At 39.3% G+C, this 14,688-nt stretch overlaps 1 protein-coding gene across 6 annotated transcripts in view; it reads left to right on the top strand.

The window, feature by feature from the left end:
• HTT (huntingtin) overlaps positions 1–14,688 on the top strand; it is an 831,912-nt gene that overhangs the window by 643,681 nt on the left and 173,543 nt on the right. For all 6 annotated transcript variants that reach the window (XM_033950363.1, XM_033950354.1, XM_033950401.1 and 3 more), the window contains 2 exons: positions 2,909–3,096; positions 10,696–10,822. In XM_033950363.1, the coding sequence (XP_033806254.1) occupies positions 2,909–3,096; positions 10,696–10,822 (315 nt within the window). The remainder of the gene's footprint in view (positions 1–2,908; positions 3,097–10,695; positions 10,823–14,688) is intronic.

Raw genomic sequence — 14,688 nt, 5'->3', positions numbered from 1 at the left:
TTCAAGTAGTACCATGTTCTTCTTCATGTACGGCGACCAGTGCTGGACGCAGTATTCCAGGTGGGGGCGTACAATGGCCCGGTGCAGCAGCATGATAACCTCCGATCTGCTTGTGATCTCCTTCTTAATCATTTCCAGCATTCTGTTCGCCCTTTTCGCTGCCGCCGCGCATTGCGCAGACAGCTTCATTGACTTGTCGACCAGTACTCCCAAGTCTCTTTCCTGGGGGTCTCTCCAAGTACCACACCAGACATCCTGTATTCGTGTATAAGATTTTTATTACCAACATGAATCACCTTACACTTATCCACGTTAAACCTCATTTGCCATGTCGCGGCCCATTTCTCGAGCATGTTTATGTCACGTTGCAGGTCTTCGCAATCCTCCTTCGTCTTCACTACTCTGAATAACTTCGTATCGTCTACAAATTTAATCACCTCACTTATACCAATTTCCAGGTTGTTTATAAATATGTTGAAGAGCACGGGTCCAAACACTGAACCCTGCGGCACTCCACTCGTGATGCTTTTCCAATCCGAGTATTGTCCACGTACCCCCACTCTCTGTTTCCTATCCACCAACCAGTTTTTAATCCATATGAGTATTTCACCCTTGATTCCATGGTTCGCAATTTTACGAAGTAGTCGTTCATGCGGGACCTTGTTGAACGCCTTCTGAAAATCCAGATATACCATGTCGACCGGCTCGCCCTTGTCTATCTGCCTGTTTACTCTCTCAAAGAAGTGCAGCAAGTTTGTCAAGCAAGATCTTCCCTTGCTGCAGCCGTGCTGGCTGGTCCTCATCAGATTGTGTCCATCAAGGTGATCAATGATGCGGTCCTTTATGAGCGCCTCTATCATCTTTCCCGGTACCGAGGTCAGACTCACCAACGTTGGTTTTGGCAAAGAGCCATTAAGATAAGTGTTCTGTTCTTCTTCAATGGTTTTTGGAAATAAGCACAATGTAAGCTGTTTGTTTTTTGTCAGTCACAGTTAGTTTATGTGAGGTGTGATCAATTGTTTTGTTTTGATTTTAGCATTCGATATAGTAATAAAATAATTTATTAAACTATTAAAACATAAAAAAATATATATATAAAATACAAAAAAAGATCAACCTTAAGTTATGTACAATAAAGTGTAGATTAAAAAGTGGGAAGGAGGTTTGAAGTAAATAATTATATCGCACTCACCCAGGATGAGGACCTGAAATAACATAAAGGTTATAAGAGGTCCCATGTACTGAGACTACAGCATCTATATGATACTTCACCTCCTAGTTTATTTTCTCATGTGGGTGAGTTTGGTAATAAAGTGGGACACCATATCAATGGTGTTAATTTAAAGAGGAATATAAATTATACATTGAGTTATAAATAAAATTCTGACACAAACGTGTAAGGAATCTGATAGAACACTATATATATTATCTAAAATACCCCCTATTCTCATGATTGATGACTACATTTGCAGTGCTTGCAGGGGAAGGGGAAAGAGGAAAAGGAAGACAGGAACGGAGTGCCTAGTTGCCTGCCCATGGTTGTTGTTGTGCCCTCCCAGTGGTGTTATGGCATTACCACTAGAGTAAGCAATTGGCAGATTCGCATAGTGTTTTGTGTCCATATTTTTATGGACACATAACACTATGTGAGATGTGCCCAAGAATCAGGTTAGGATTGCAAACTGTTTGGCTTTTGTTCAGAAGTAATCAGAATTTGATATTAACATCCAGAAGATAGATGGACAATTTTCAGAGATTAAAACCAACTCTATTTGCAGTGTTCTATTCCTCCGGCTCCCCACCCCCCATCCCCATGAGTGGGTGTGCCCTGCCTTGTCTACTTTCATTGTAACTGGCAGTAAAGACTGTAGGATGGATCCAGCCAAAGGAAAGACAGTAGAAGTAGAGGATTCATTTTAATAGTCATTAAGGAATCCCACCTTTCAAACCGTCTTCCCTTTTTTATTTAAGTTCTTATATACTGCCCAAGTGCTATATATTCAGGTATAGGAAGTATCTTTCTGGTCCTGGAGGGCTCACGATCTAAGTTTGTACCTGAGGAAATGGAGGGTTAAGTGACCTGCCCAAGATCATAAGAAGCCACAAGTTGGATTTGAACCAGGTTCCCCTGCCCTGTCCCCCACTCCTAATCACAGAGACACAGAAAGCATAAAAAGCATAAACACACACATCAAAGCATAAAGGGAAATGGGATTTGTATACTGCTTTTTTTCTGTGTGGTTTATACAATCAAAGCGTTTTATACATTTCAGACAGGTACTTATTTGGTACCTGGGGCAATGAAATGTTAAGTGACTTGCCCAGAATCACAAGGAGCTGCAGTGGTAATCTCACCCACATACATGCATGCAGAACTACATGTAAGCCCCCCCCCCCCTCCTCAAAAATGTACTCACAAATGCATTTACACACAGAGAAGTTGGAAAGACTTACATATACCATGTTCTGCATGCTTTCCCCACCTGTTTGTTCAAATAAAATTTTTGTTTCCTTGTTGGTCTTCCAGTTTAGTTCCAGCCTTGTTGGAATTTTACTATGAGACTTCATTCACAATTACTTGAGATTTTTTTTTTTTACCTGTTTTACATCTCTTTCTCTCTCTCTCTTTACTGGGGGCCATGTACCAGGGTTTGTTTCTGAATTTTGCAATCGTAGGCCCTAAATCCAGCTACTAAATGTTGCCACTGTGTGATAACAGGACTCCTCTACTTAGTGGCTGCAGATACTATTTCTCAGCAACTTCAACCCTGGATAACCCAGGAATAGAAATCTGAATTAAGAACTAGAGCTAGACCTTTCCCATCATGCAGCTGTGGTTATATATGTTTGCAACATGTTTGTGCTTACATTCACTGAATATTGCCTTTTTTTTTTTCTTCTTACCAAGAACCAAAGTACATCACAGCAGCTTGTGAAATAGTGGCTGAGATGGTGGATAGTTTACAGACTGTTTTATCTTTTGGGCACAAGAGAAACAACAGTATTGCAGCATTCCTCACTCCTATCCTTAGGAATATTATTGTAAGCCTGGCTAGATTACCACTTGTTAATAGCTACACAAGAGTGCCTCCATTGGTAAGTGGTTTCTATAATTATTTTCTCTAGATAAAAATAATTTGAGAACTATAAATGTGTAACCTAATATGAGTTATATGACTGTTAAATTCCAATGCATTTAGAAATTTCTTTCATGGATTTTCATGTAAATGCCACCTCTTCTTTAGGAAAGATTAGCTCATCTCTGGTTGTGGCATCTGCTCAAAGATTTTTCCTTAAGTATTCCTTCCCAGTGGGAAGAAGTGTAGTGCTTACCTTGCTGATCATGTAAAATCAAGTTCGACTAATATGCCTCCGCTGCAGAAATTGTACTATCTTAACATTTTGAAAGAGGAAAAAATAAGTCACCTACATATCCTGGAGAGTTGGATCTTACCAGGATGTTGGAATCCTCACAGATTGAAATTTCAGCGAGAGCTACTTTGCTTGTGACCTTTGTTTTCTTGCAAGACAAAGAAGCTGTTCTTCGTCTCTTCTATAGAACTGAAAATGTTGAATTTTATGATCACAAGATTGCTATTTTTCCTGATGTTTCAAAGTGGATGCAGGCTAGACGCAAGAAATTTCTGATGTTTCGTCAGTCAGTTCTGGGTCTGGGAGCAACCTATCAGCTTAGATTTCCTTGTAAATGCATTACTTATCAGGCGAACAAATATATCTTTTATGAACCAGAACAATTGCAATTTTTTTTGGAAGGAAAGGCTGCCATTAAGGCTCCAGACCCCTCCATAATTTCTACCACTCAGGCCTAAATGTAAATAACCAAAAGAACCCTGTACTTATGAAGGACATGTGTTAATATGACCGTGAATGATTTCCTAAAGTCAACTCCCCTTGACTAGGTTTGGCTTTACCTCTCCCAAATGTGGACTGTGATCATGGTATTAGTAATAGGAGTGTTTTCTCCTTTTCTTGTGTTTTGATGATAATTTCTTCAATGTATATTTAATTTCTTTTAACAAAGTGTTTTTTGTTCTTTGATGTGAAAATGAATAAATAAATTTTAAAAAAATCAAGTTCACCATTGATATTACAACCTGTGATGAAAACCCAGGCAACATGCTAATCTGTCTTGTTCTTCAACCCTATCCATACACTTCAAATTGGCTTAGTTGTAGAGCTACTGCCTCTGCACCTACAAGTTGTGGGACTGCATCCCAGGGCTGCTTCTTGTGATCCTGGGCAAGTCACTTAATCCCCCATTGCCCAAGGTACAAAATAAGTACCTGGATATATGTAAACCACTTTGAGTGTTGTTGTGTAACTAATATCCATCTTTATTTGGAGGCATTGTGCTAACTCCTTTTATTAAAAATGTATCTTTAGATAAAAATCTTCCCTTAAGTTATATTGAACATCACTTATTTTGATAGTTTGGCTCTAGCCTTGATTGTTATTGTTTGGTTATTGTCCATTTGCGTTCAATAAACATATGTTTAAAAAAAAATTCTTCCCTTCAACTAAACTAAACCTTAAGTTTATATACTGCATCCTCTTCATAATTATAGAGTTCGGCACACTTTACAAGAGCTTAATATAAGGTTGGAAGAGCATAATGGAGTTGGAGGTTAAGTATAGGGGGGAAGAGAGCATCACATTTTTGTGAATAGCCTAGTTTTCAGGTGCTTTCGGAATAGTTGGAAGGAGCCCAGATTCCATAGTGGGGCATTAAGGTTATTCCAAAGCACTGTGATTCTGAAGAAGAGAGATTTCCCTAATTTTCCCGCATAGAGGATACCTTTTAGTGAAGGGAAGGATTAAAGACAGATTGTAAGCATATCTTTAGTAGCTAAATTAGCAAACTCCTATATATTTGAATTATCTGAGTATCTGACAAAATTTGATTGGTTAAATCTTTTACAATTTGGATTTAGACCTTCTCTCTCTCTCTACTGAATCTGTTTTATTGGCATTGGTATCTGGGATAGTTATTTTTTGCTCATGGTCAGTTAGCAATCTTGCTACAATTTTATCTTACAGCAGCATTTCATATAATGGACTATAAAATTCTACTGTTTAAATTGTGTTCTTTGGGGATAACAGATAAAGTTATTTAGTCAAGAACAAGCAGGCAGATATTCTCACAACTGGGTGATATCATCCAAGGAGCCCAGTACGGTCAGTGCAAAAGTATACTGTCACTTTTAAAAAGAAAATATATGAGTGCCTTCCAGAGGAGAGTGTGGCATAGTTGTTAGAACTACAGCCTAACCCCGCGCTGCTCCTTGGGCAAGTCACTTAATCCTCCACTGTCCCAGGTACATTAGATAGATAGTGAGCCCACTGGGAAGATAGGGAAAATGCTTGAAGCTTGTATGTAAACTGCTTTGAGTGTGGTTGTAAAACTACAAAAGGTGGTATACAAGTCCCACCCGCCAACTCGCAGGATCATCTTTCTTTTCCAAGGAGTGGAGAAAACTCTTAGAGTTCCTCTAAGGGAGCCTTTTTTTATATGCGTATTTTGTGCCTTCCCTTCTTTTACTCATAATTTTTCATTTTCTTCTGATCCCTTTCATTTGATACCAAAATTTTTGGGTTTTGACTAACTTCTGTTTCCAGTGCAATAAGTGCGTCATTCTAGATTAACAAGTTATTTTCCCATGGCTGTGAGCCATATGCAGAAGGAATCCGCTCCGGATTTTTTCTGTGATCCTCCTATTTCACCAGGAAATCTAGTGCTACCTGCAGTTTTTCTTTGTACATGCGAGCTGAAAGGAGTAATTGCATGTCCCCTAGTCCTAGTATTTTTGGAAAGAGTGAACAAGTTTCAAATTTTATTTTGATTTGCTCAATCGCTTATTCAAATTTACTAAGCGAGTTACAATAAAAGAAAGATAAACATACATTTAGACATACTATTTAAAATTTTAAAATAATGGGTTAGACCGACAGATTTACAAACTAATCGATACACAAGGGATGGAGGAGTAAAGTTACAGTTCAATGCTTTAAAGTTGAAAAAAAAGAACCATAGAAGGAAAAAACATCTACCCCTACCACTTCACTCAGTATTTTACAGCCCTCTATCACACCTGAATTATCTCTTCTCCAAGCTGAGCCCTAGCCGCTTTAGTTTCTCCCCATAGGGAAGTCGTTCCAAACCTTTTATCATTTTTGTTGCCCTTCTCTGTACCTTTTCTAATTCCACTATATCATTTTTAAGATACGGCAACCAGAACTGCACACAGTATTCAAGTTGCAGCCATATCATAGAGCAATACAAGGGCATTATAACATTTTCATCTTTGTTTTCCATTCCTTTCCCGATAATTCCTAATATTCTATTTGCTTTCTAAGCCACCGCTGCACATTGAGCTGAGGATTTCAACAATGACACCTGGATCCTTTGCCTGGGCATTGATTCCTAATGTGGAACCCTGCATCACATAGCTATAGTTCAGGTTCCTCTTTCCCACATGTATCACTTTGCACTTGCTCACATTTAAACGTCATCTGCCATTTTGACCCTGTCTCACAAGGTCCATTAGAATGAATAAAAATGCATCCCATAAAGGATAGCGAATTGTTTACAGGTCTGTATGTGTATATCCATTCTATTTGCTTATGCTGTGCATGTGGAGAGCTAAAAGTAGTTTAAAGGGCAGTTTGGGGTCTATTGGGGTACTTGCAGGGGTTAGTTTAGGTGGTGGTGGAGTTGTACTTATGCTGAAGGTTTGGGGACCGACATGTTGGAGAGGGGTAGGGATAATGGATTGCATGGTTAATTTTGGTAGTTGGGGGCTATTGCAGAAGGGTAGTATGGGATTGGGGCAGTTGTGAGAGCAATTGTGAAGGGATAATTTTGGGGATAGGGGTAGTAGAACACTTGTGGGGGTTAGTTTTGGGGGATTGAAGTGGTTTGGAGGTGGTGTGGCAGTTGCAGTGGTGGTAGTTTTGAGATTTGAATACAATTTGAAGGTTGTAGAACGGTTCCAGGAAGGGGTAGTTTTATGGGGTTGAGGTACTTCAGAAGTGGGGTTTGTATGTATGTGGGTGGGGGGTGTAGGGTGGTGTAGTTCGAGGGCAGTTATGAAAGGGGGCAGTTTGGATGATGATATTGTAGTTTTGGGGGGTGCTGGAAGGGTTTTCTGAAGAGAAGATTTGGGGGATATAGTGTAAGTTTGGGAGTTGGGAGAATAGAGAATAGGCACTGTAATTTGAAAGGAGCTATTTCCTAACTCAGGGCTTCCCAAACTGTAGGTCTCTGGATCTCAAATAGGGTCACAAACTTTGCTTTTGGGTCATGACCTAGGCAGACTTTCCATAGGTGCATCATTATTCTGTACCTCCCAGGGCCACACTTTTGTTTGGTCACAAGTATTTTTTTATTTATTTATTTAAAAAGTTTCTATATCGCCTAAAATCTCAGCGGTTTCCAAGATTACGTGCATAAAAAACATAAAATGCACTAAAACATAACAATCCAAGATCACCACATGTAGCTATTGACACAGAAACTGCCATTTACATTTTTTTTTTTTTTTTTAATACTCATCTGCTTTAAACTAGGGGATTAAGACAACTTCAAAGAAATTATCATGTCGTATTAGAAGTAAGCATCAAGTAAGTTCAATTATTATTTTCTGATACACTTGTAAGATATAAAATGAATAAAGAATTTTAAAAAAAGAAATAAGCGTCAACAAATAACTTTGTCTTAAGCAATTTTTTAAAAGTGGAATATTCTTCACATAACCTTATTTGACCACATAACTTGTTCCATAATGATATCCCAGTAATCGTAAACATTTTCATTCCTGTAGATACATAGTTTATATTTGTAAATGGTTGACATACTAATTTCATACTACTAACTGATCATAGGGCTTTACCAGGTCTATATATCTTCCAGAGACACTGGTACCAATATGGCACCATCCGGTGCAGAGTTTGATGCACCAGAGATAATACTTTAAAGTGAATCCTCTGTTCAATTGGTAACCAATGTAAACTTTTTAATACAGGAGTAATATGCGATGTTCTCGTTGTACCACTAATCAGTCTGGCTGCAGAATTCATCATAACCTGCTATGCTCTCAGCTTTACTTTAGACAGTCCCAACAGCAGCAAATTACAATAATCTAGCCTACTCAAGAATAGCGATTGTACCACCGTTCTAAAGTCATATGTTAGGAGAGGTTTTAATCTATATAGTAGATGAAGCTGAGCATAGCCTTTTTGAACCATATTCAGAACTTGTCGCCCCATATTCAATATAAACACTAATTTCAATTGGAGTATTAAATATTATAACTATGAATCCTCTAAAAAAAAATTTTCATTATAATTCAAAAAGAGAAATTCTTCTATCAAAAAATATATTCTATAAAATAACAAATAATAAATAATGCTTAGTGATAGCCAAAAAGAACTCCAAAGCATAAGGACACGGGCTTCTGCCAGTTCAGGCTTAAATACATCATAGCACTCCTCCCTTCCTACCACTAAACAGCTAAAGTTCTAAAAGACTAAAGCTCTAAATAAATATCGAACAAGGAGGGTACTTATCTCTGCTGGAGTTATCATAAGGTCTCGGACCTCTGCTGATAATCCAAAAAGTGCTCAGTGCTCCAAATCCAAAAAAGTACTTTGTGCTCATCCAAACAATTCAAAAAGAAAAAAAACCCAAAATATAAAATCCACATGTTATCCAAGTCAATCCTTCATCACAAAATCCATCTGAAGTGTTCTGCTTCTCTTCCAAAACTTCCTCGACACAGTATGTGTAATCCAAAATCCTTTAACACAGTACGTGTTTCCCCTTCTGCTTTCTTAAGAGGAAGATCTGTTTTGCACTTCTAGAAAAAGCAGCATCATATCAATAAAGAAGTAAAAAACCACACATCTTATCAAAAACTTATGAAACTTTCACAAAAACTCATATTCAATGACATATCTAGACATACACCCAGAATATTGATTTCATTCCTTACTGATATCGCTTCACCCATAATAGCCAATGTCATTATCACATTCATCTCACTATCTCTCCTTACAATCATTAGTTCAGTTTTATTCACATTCAGTTTAAGACCATGTTGAGTCATCCATTCACAAACTTTCGTCATACAGTAATTCAATCCCATCTCAACCTCACGCTGTTGACACTTAATCAGAAAAAAAGAGGATGCCATCTGCATAGATCCGATATTGGACCCTCAAGGTTTGGAAAACCTGCCCAAGTGATGACATGTAAATGTTGTATGGGGTCACAGTCACAAAAAGATTGGGAAGCACTGCCCTGTTTATTTTTACTTTATCTGTCTATGCTGCAAAGGCTAAAACTGTTTCTCTTATAGAAATGCATTGGGCTATGTGGGGGGGGGCGGCTTATTTCACTGGAAATTTAAGCCCAGTCAGGTCCATTTATGACCTCAATGTTTCTTTTCACCAGATTTCCCCCATACCAAGTTTCATCTCATTCCATTACATTTTTGAAAAGTTATCTTCCCCCCTGCCAGACAGCCATTCTTGGCCCCTTTTGGATAATTGTTCCCCACTTGCGTTGGATTAGAAAAAACTTAGAAATGGAGTGGATCAGCAATAGGTAAGTGAATATCCTTGAGTACCCCAATGAAAGCCCAGCCTAGAAACCAACAAAAAATCTGTGGTAGGACTTTAAAGACTGCAGTTCACAAACAATCCCTAGTAAGTTAAACGAGCATGAGCTACTCTGCCAGAAAAATAGGCAACAATTATACCACCTCATGCAAAAATGTATTTCTAAATGACTCATAGCTGTTATTGCTCCCAAAGGGGTTTCTAGCAAGTTTTGATTCATGGAGTTTGAAAACTTATGCAGCCAAGATTTTCTTATTATTCTTAATTGCTTTTTGAATATTTATTTACCCCCCTCTTTTACAAAGCCGCATAGCAACAGCCCAGAATCTCTTTAAATCTCTATGGGCTTCTGGGCCGTTACCGCAGGGCTTTGTAGAAGAGGGGGTTAGTTATTCTTTCTTACTGAAAATGTATTGTATACTGTAGCTAAGAGAAATAAACTTCTACTTTAATGCAGGTTGAATTGTATTTTTTAGACAGCAAAATATGAAAAATATATGAGTGTGTAGATTTTTACAAGATGTTGTAACTTCATTGAGAATCTGCATTTAAATATTAATCAGGCTCAAACAAATTATTTTGTTCTCTTGAAATGTTTGTTTTCTTTCCCTTTTTTATTGCTTTTAGTTTGTTTTTTTATTTATTTAGCAGTTTTATAGCCTGATTAGAACGGGACTTTCTTGAACTACAGCCACAATTGCTTGGGAGTGGCTCCTCCTTTTTATAATCCTGTACCACTTAACCCAGGCATTGCAGTGGCAGGCCTAAGTCGAAAGGCTACAGACAGTGTCTTCCTTAAGAACTTGGTATACTTGCACCCTGAGTCTAAGTAGTAGATGTTGCCATTGAGCATTGACTCAGGCTCCTCCCCTCCCAAAGGCTCTGAGTATCACTTCCACAGTATCCTGGGCCAACCTAGTAAATAGAAGCTGGCCCTGGGAACCTTCTGCACTATGATGCAGAACATTGCTTTAGGCCCACCTATCCAGCCCTTGTTTTCTATATAATGCTGGCAATTTAGGTTTAGGTTCTATTTTATTATTTTTTGTTTTACAGGCCTGGAAACTTGGTTGGTCACCTAAACCTGGAGGTGAATTTGCCACAGCTGTCCCTGAAATCCCTGTTGAATTCCTTCAAGAAAAAGAGATATTTAAAGAATTTATCTATCGCATAAACACAATGGGTAAGTTTTGCAAAATATCAAGTATAGCACATTCTGGATGAAACAAGAAAAATTTTCAGTGCTCAGTTTCATTATTTGTTAGAACTAAACTAAACCTTAAGTTTGTATACCGCATCATCTCCACAATCGTAGAGCTCATGGTTTACAGGAATTGGTATAGAGAAGGAACTCCAATGAAGGTTAAAGGACAGTAAAGAGAAAGTTTAGAGGGACTTAATATAACAAAGAGGAGGAAGTATTACATTTTTGAGAATAGCCAAGTTTTCAGATGTTTTCGGAAAAGTTGGAGGGCGCCCAGATTCCGAGGTGGGGTAGAAAGTTTATTCCAGAGCTCTGTGATTCTGAAGGAGAGGGATGTCCCTAGTTTTCCTTTTAATGAGAGGAAGGATAGTTTGAATTTTTGGGTGGATCTGGTGATATTAGGATTCGAAGAATTCCAAGATAGTGGGATAAGGGGAGGAAGGATGCTGTGTAGGATCTTGAAAGTTAGGCAAGTGCATTTAAAGTGAACCTTAGAGATTACTGGAAGCCAGTGAAGCTTAGACAGGAGCGGGGAGACATGGTCAAATTTACTTTTTGTGAAGATTAGCTTAGCTGCGGTATTCTGAATCCGCTGAAGTCTTTGAAGGCTTTTCTTTGTTAGGCTTAAGTAGATGGAGTTACAATAGTCCAGTCTGGAAAGGATGATGGATTGTACGAGGACAGCAAAGTGTTGTTGGTGGAAGCAGGATCTTGCTTTCCGCAGCATGTGAAGGCTGAAAAAGCATTTTTTTACCAAGGAGTTGAGGTGGTCGTTGAAGGATAGTGTAGAGTCAATGATGATGCCAAGAACTTTGCTAGAGAACTCAAGCTGCAGTGTGGTGCCGGAGGACAGTGGGATGAGGGTGGGTAGCTGATCTAATTTTGGGCCGAGCCAAAGTAGTTTTGTTTTGGACTCGTTCAGTTTCATTTGTACGGTAGGGCCCAGGATTGGCGGTTTGTTATACATGAGGATATGTTCTCAGAGAGGTTGGTGAGGTTCGAGTCCGTCCCGAGGAGGACAAGGATGTCATCAACATAAGTGTAAAGTGTTTCCAGGGGGGATAGATGGAGGAGTTTCAGGGAGGACATATAGATGTTGAAAAGAATAGGGGATAGAGGTGAACCCTACAGGACTCCACAATTCGGTTTCCAAGGAGAGGATGAGGTGTCATTCATGTTAACAGTGTAAGATCGGGAGCGTAAGAATTTCGAGAAACAATTTAAGACTGTGGAGTTAATGCCAATCTCATGAAGTTGGAAAATAAGAATATCATGATGGACAACGTCAAAAGCTGCAGAAAGGTCGAATTGTAGAAGGACAGCAAACTTATTACGAGAAATAAGTTGTTGAACCTTTGAGATTAATGAAGCTAATAGGGATTCGTTGCTGAAGTTTGGTCTAAAGCCATATTGGTAAGGAAGGAGAATGGAGAATCTCTCTAAATAGGATTAGAGTTGGGTAGATATGATGGAGCCCCCTGTGGTTTTTAATTTCTGCAAGCAATCCATGCAGAAGTCTTTTGGATTTGCTCTGCATCTTATTTTTTGCTTAAAACTTATCTTTTTCATTGGCTTGAGTACCTTGAGACCTCTTTGCAGTTGTCCTCTAGTCCCGCGGACTCTTTTTGATCCCATCCACACAAGTCTTGAATAGCTATTTTATATTGAAATCATTTTATTAAAGTATAAAAAGGAACAATATGCTGTACAACTGTCATTTTATAAATCACAAATACAGAAAAAGGATCAACAAAACCCATCTCCCCTCTCAATATCCCTCCACTATCAGGAAAACTGAATGCTACATAGAAAATTCATCCTAACAGTGCGAGTATTCTCAGACATTGCCATATACAATTCATGAAGGGGGCACAAGAAGCATTCCCTGGGTCTGGAGGCTCGCATGCTGTTTCGCAGGGCAGAGTTACATCTTCTGTCTCTTTCAGCAACACATGTGGCTGAAGTCGACAGACTTCCTCAGTTGACATGTCCTGGACCAGGGAGAATGGTCCCACTCGCAGAAAGCATTCCATCTGATCGTACAGCACTGGGGTCGGCCCCAGATGGACTTGATGGCATCAGTAGAGAACTCAAAGATCAGGTGCTTCTTCAGTCAAAGAAAAAAGCACATAAACTTAGGGCTGGATGCCTTGGTTCAGCCCTGGTCAGCTCACAATCTCATTTATGTGTTCCCTCCTTGGCCTTCAGTTGGTCGGGTTATGACAGGTATCGGCGCATCCCAGCTTCGTGATTCAAGTTGCTCTGGACTGGCCTCATCATCTGTAATTTGCAGATCTCATCAGTCTTCAGTGGTATAGGAAGCTCAACCTTCCTCTTCCTAGGAACCTTCTCAGTCATGGTCCAGTGTCTATGGAGACCCACAGCACTTTGGTCTTTCAGCCTGGCTCGTGAGTGCTCAGCCTTGATGAAATGTGGTTATTCAGAGGAGGTCCTCTCGATGCTCTTGAAGTCCAAGAAATCCTAAACTATGGCTTCTTTTGTCTCAGCCTGGAAGGCTTCCAACAATAGTATGCTAAGGACTGGGTGGTGCCTGAGCAGGCTCCCATTTCAGTGGTCCTTGCTTTTCTTCAGGCAGGCTTAGATAAGGGTTTAGCGGTGGCCTCCCTTAAAGTATAGTATTGTGTTCAGTTTTGGAGACCGTATCTGGCGAAGGACGTAAGAAGACTTGAAGCGGTCCAGAGGAGGGCGATGAAAATGATAGGAGGCTTGCGCCAGAAGACATATGAGGAGAGACTGGAAGCCCTGAATATGTATACCCTAGAGGAAAGGAGAGACAGGGGAGATATGATTCAGACGTTCAAGTACTTGAAGGGTATTAATGTAGAACATAATCTTTTCCAGAGAAAGGAAAATGGTAAAACCAGAGAACATAATTTGAGGTTGAGGGGTGGTAGATTCAAAGGCAATGTTAGGAAATTCTACTTTACGGAGAGGGTGGTGGATGCCTGGAATGCGCTCCCGAGAGAGGTGGTGGAGAGTAAAACTGTGACTGAGTTCAAAGAAGCGTGGGATGAACACAGAGGATCTAGAATTAGAAAATAATATTAAAAATTGAACTAAGGCCAGTACTGGGCAGACTTGCACGGTCTGTGTCTGTATATGGCCATTTGGTGGAGGATGGGCTGGTGAGGGCTTCAATGGCTGGGAGGGTGTAGATGGGCTGGAGTAGGTATTGACGGAGATTTCAGCAGTAGGAACCCAAGCACAGTACCGGGTAGAGCTTTGGATTCTTGCCCAGAAATAGCTAAGAAAAAAACATTTAAAAATTTAAATTGAATCAGGTTGGGCAGATTGGATTGGCCATTCAGGTCTTTATCTGCCGTCATCTACTATGTTACTATGTTAGTATTTATTTATTTTAAAAATTCTATACCATTTTAAACCAAAACGGGTTACAGAACTGTTACATACATAAAATTTTACAACAAATTAAAATAAATAAAAACAGAAGAATTCAATTCTTTTGGAAAATCAATACTTAAAGGAGTGCATTTACAAATAATTGTGTTTTAAGTAGCTTTCTAAATGCACCCCTATCGCTGCATTTCCAAATTTGCCCAACAAGTGAATTCCAAAATTTTACTCCTGCATATTTGTCTTCAGCAGCGCAAAATTTTTAGAGCACAATGATCTTGTTGGTTGGCAACTAGTCATTTTATTCTTAAAGAATTCAGGGATCGTACTGTATAAAAGTAGTAGGCTTTTCATGCTTCATAGCACGTAGGGGTTTTGGTTCGCTTCCTGCTCATCAGGTTGTGAACAGGTTTTTGAGAGGGGTGCTTCATTTAAGGCCTCCCTTGCGTCATCCTTTCCCTTCGTGAAAT

The sequence above is a fragment of the Geotrypetes seraphini genome, chromosome 1 (assembly GCF_902459505.1).
Source record: "Geotrypetes seraphini chromosome 1, aGeoSer1.1, whole genome shotgun sequence".
In the NCBI taxonomy this organism is placed as follows: domain Eukaryota; kingdom Metazoa; phylum Chordata; class Amphibia; order Gymnophiona; family Dermophiidae; genus Geotrypetes; species Geotrypetes seraphini.
The sequence above is the reverse complement of the archived record's forward strand: the minus strand, read 5'-3'. Positions and strand labels throughout refer to the sequence as shown.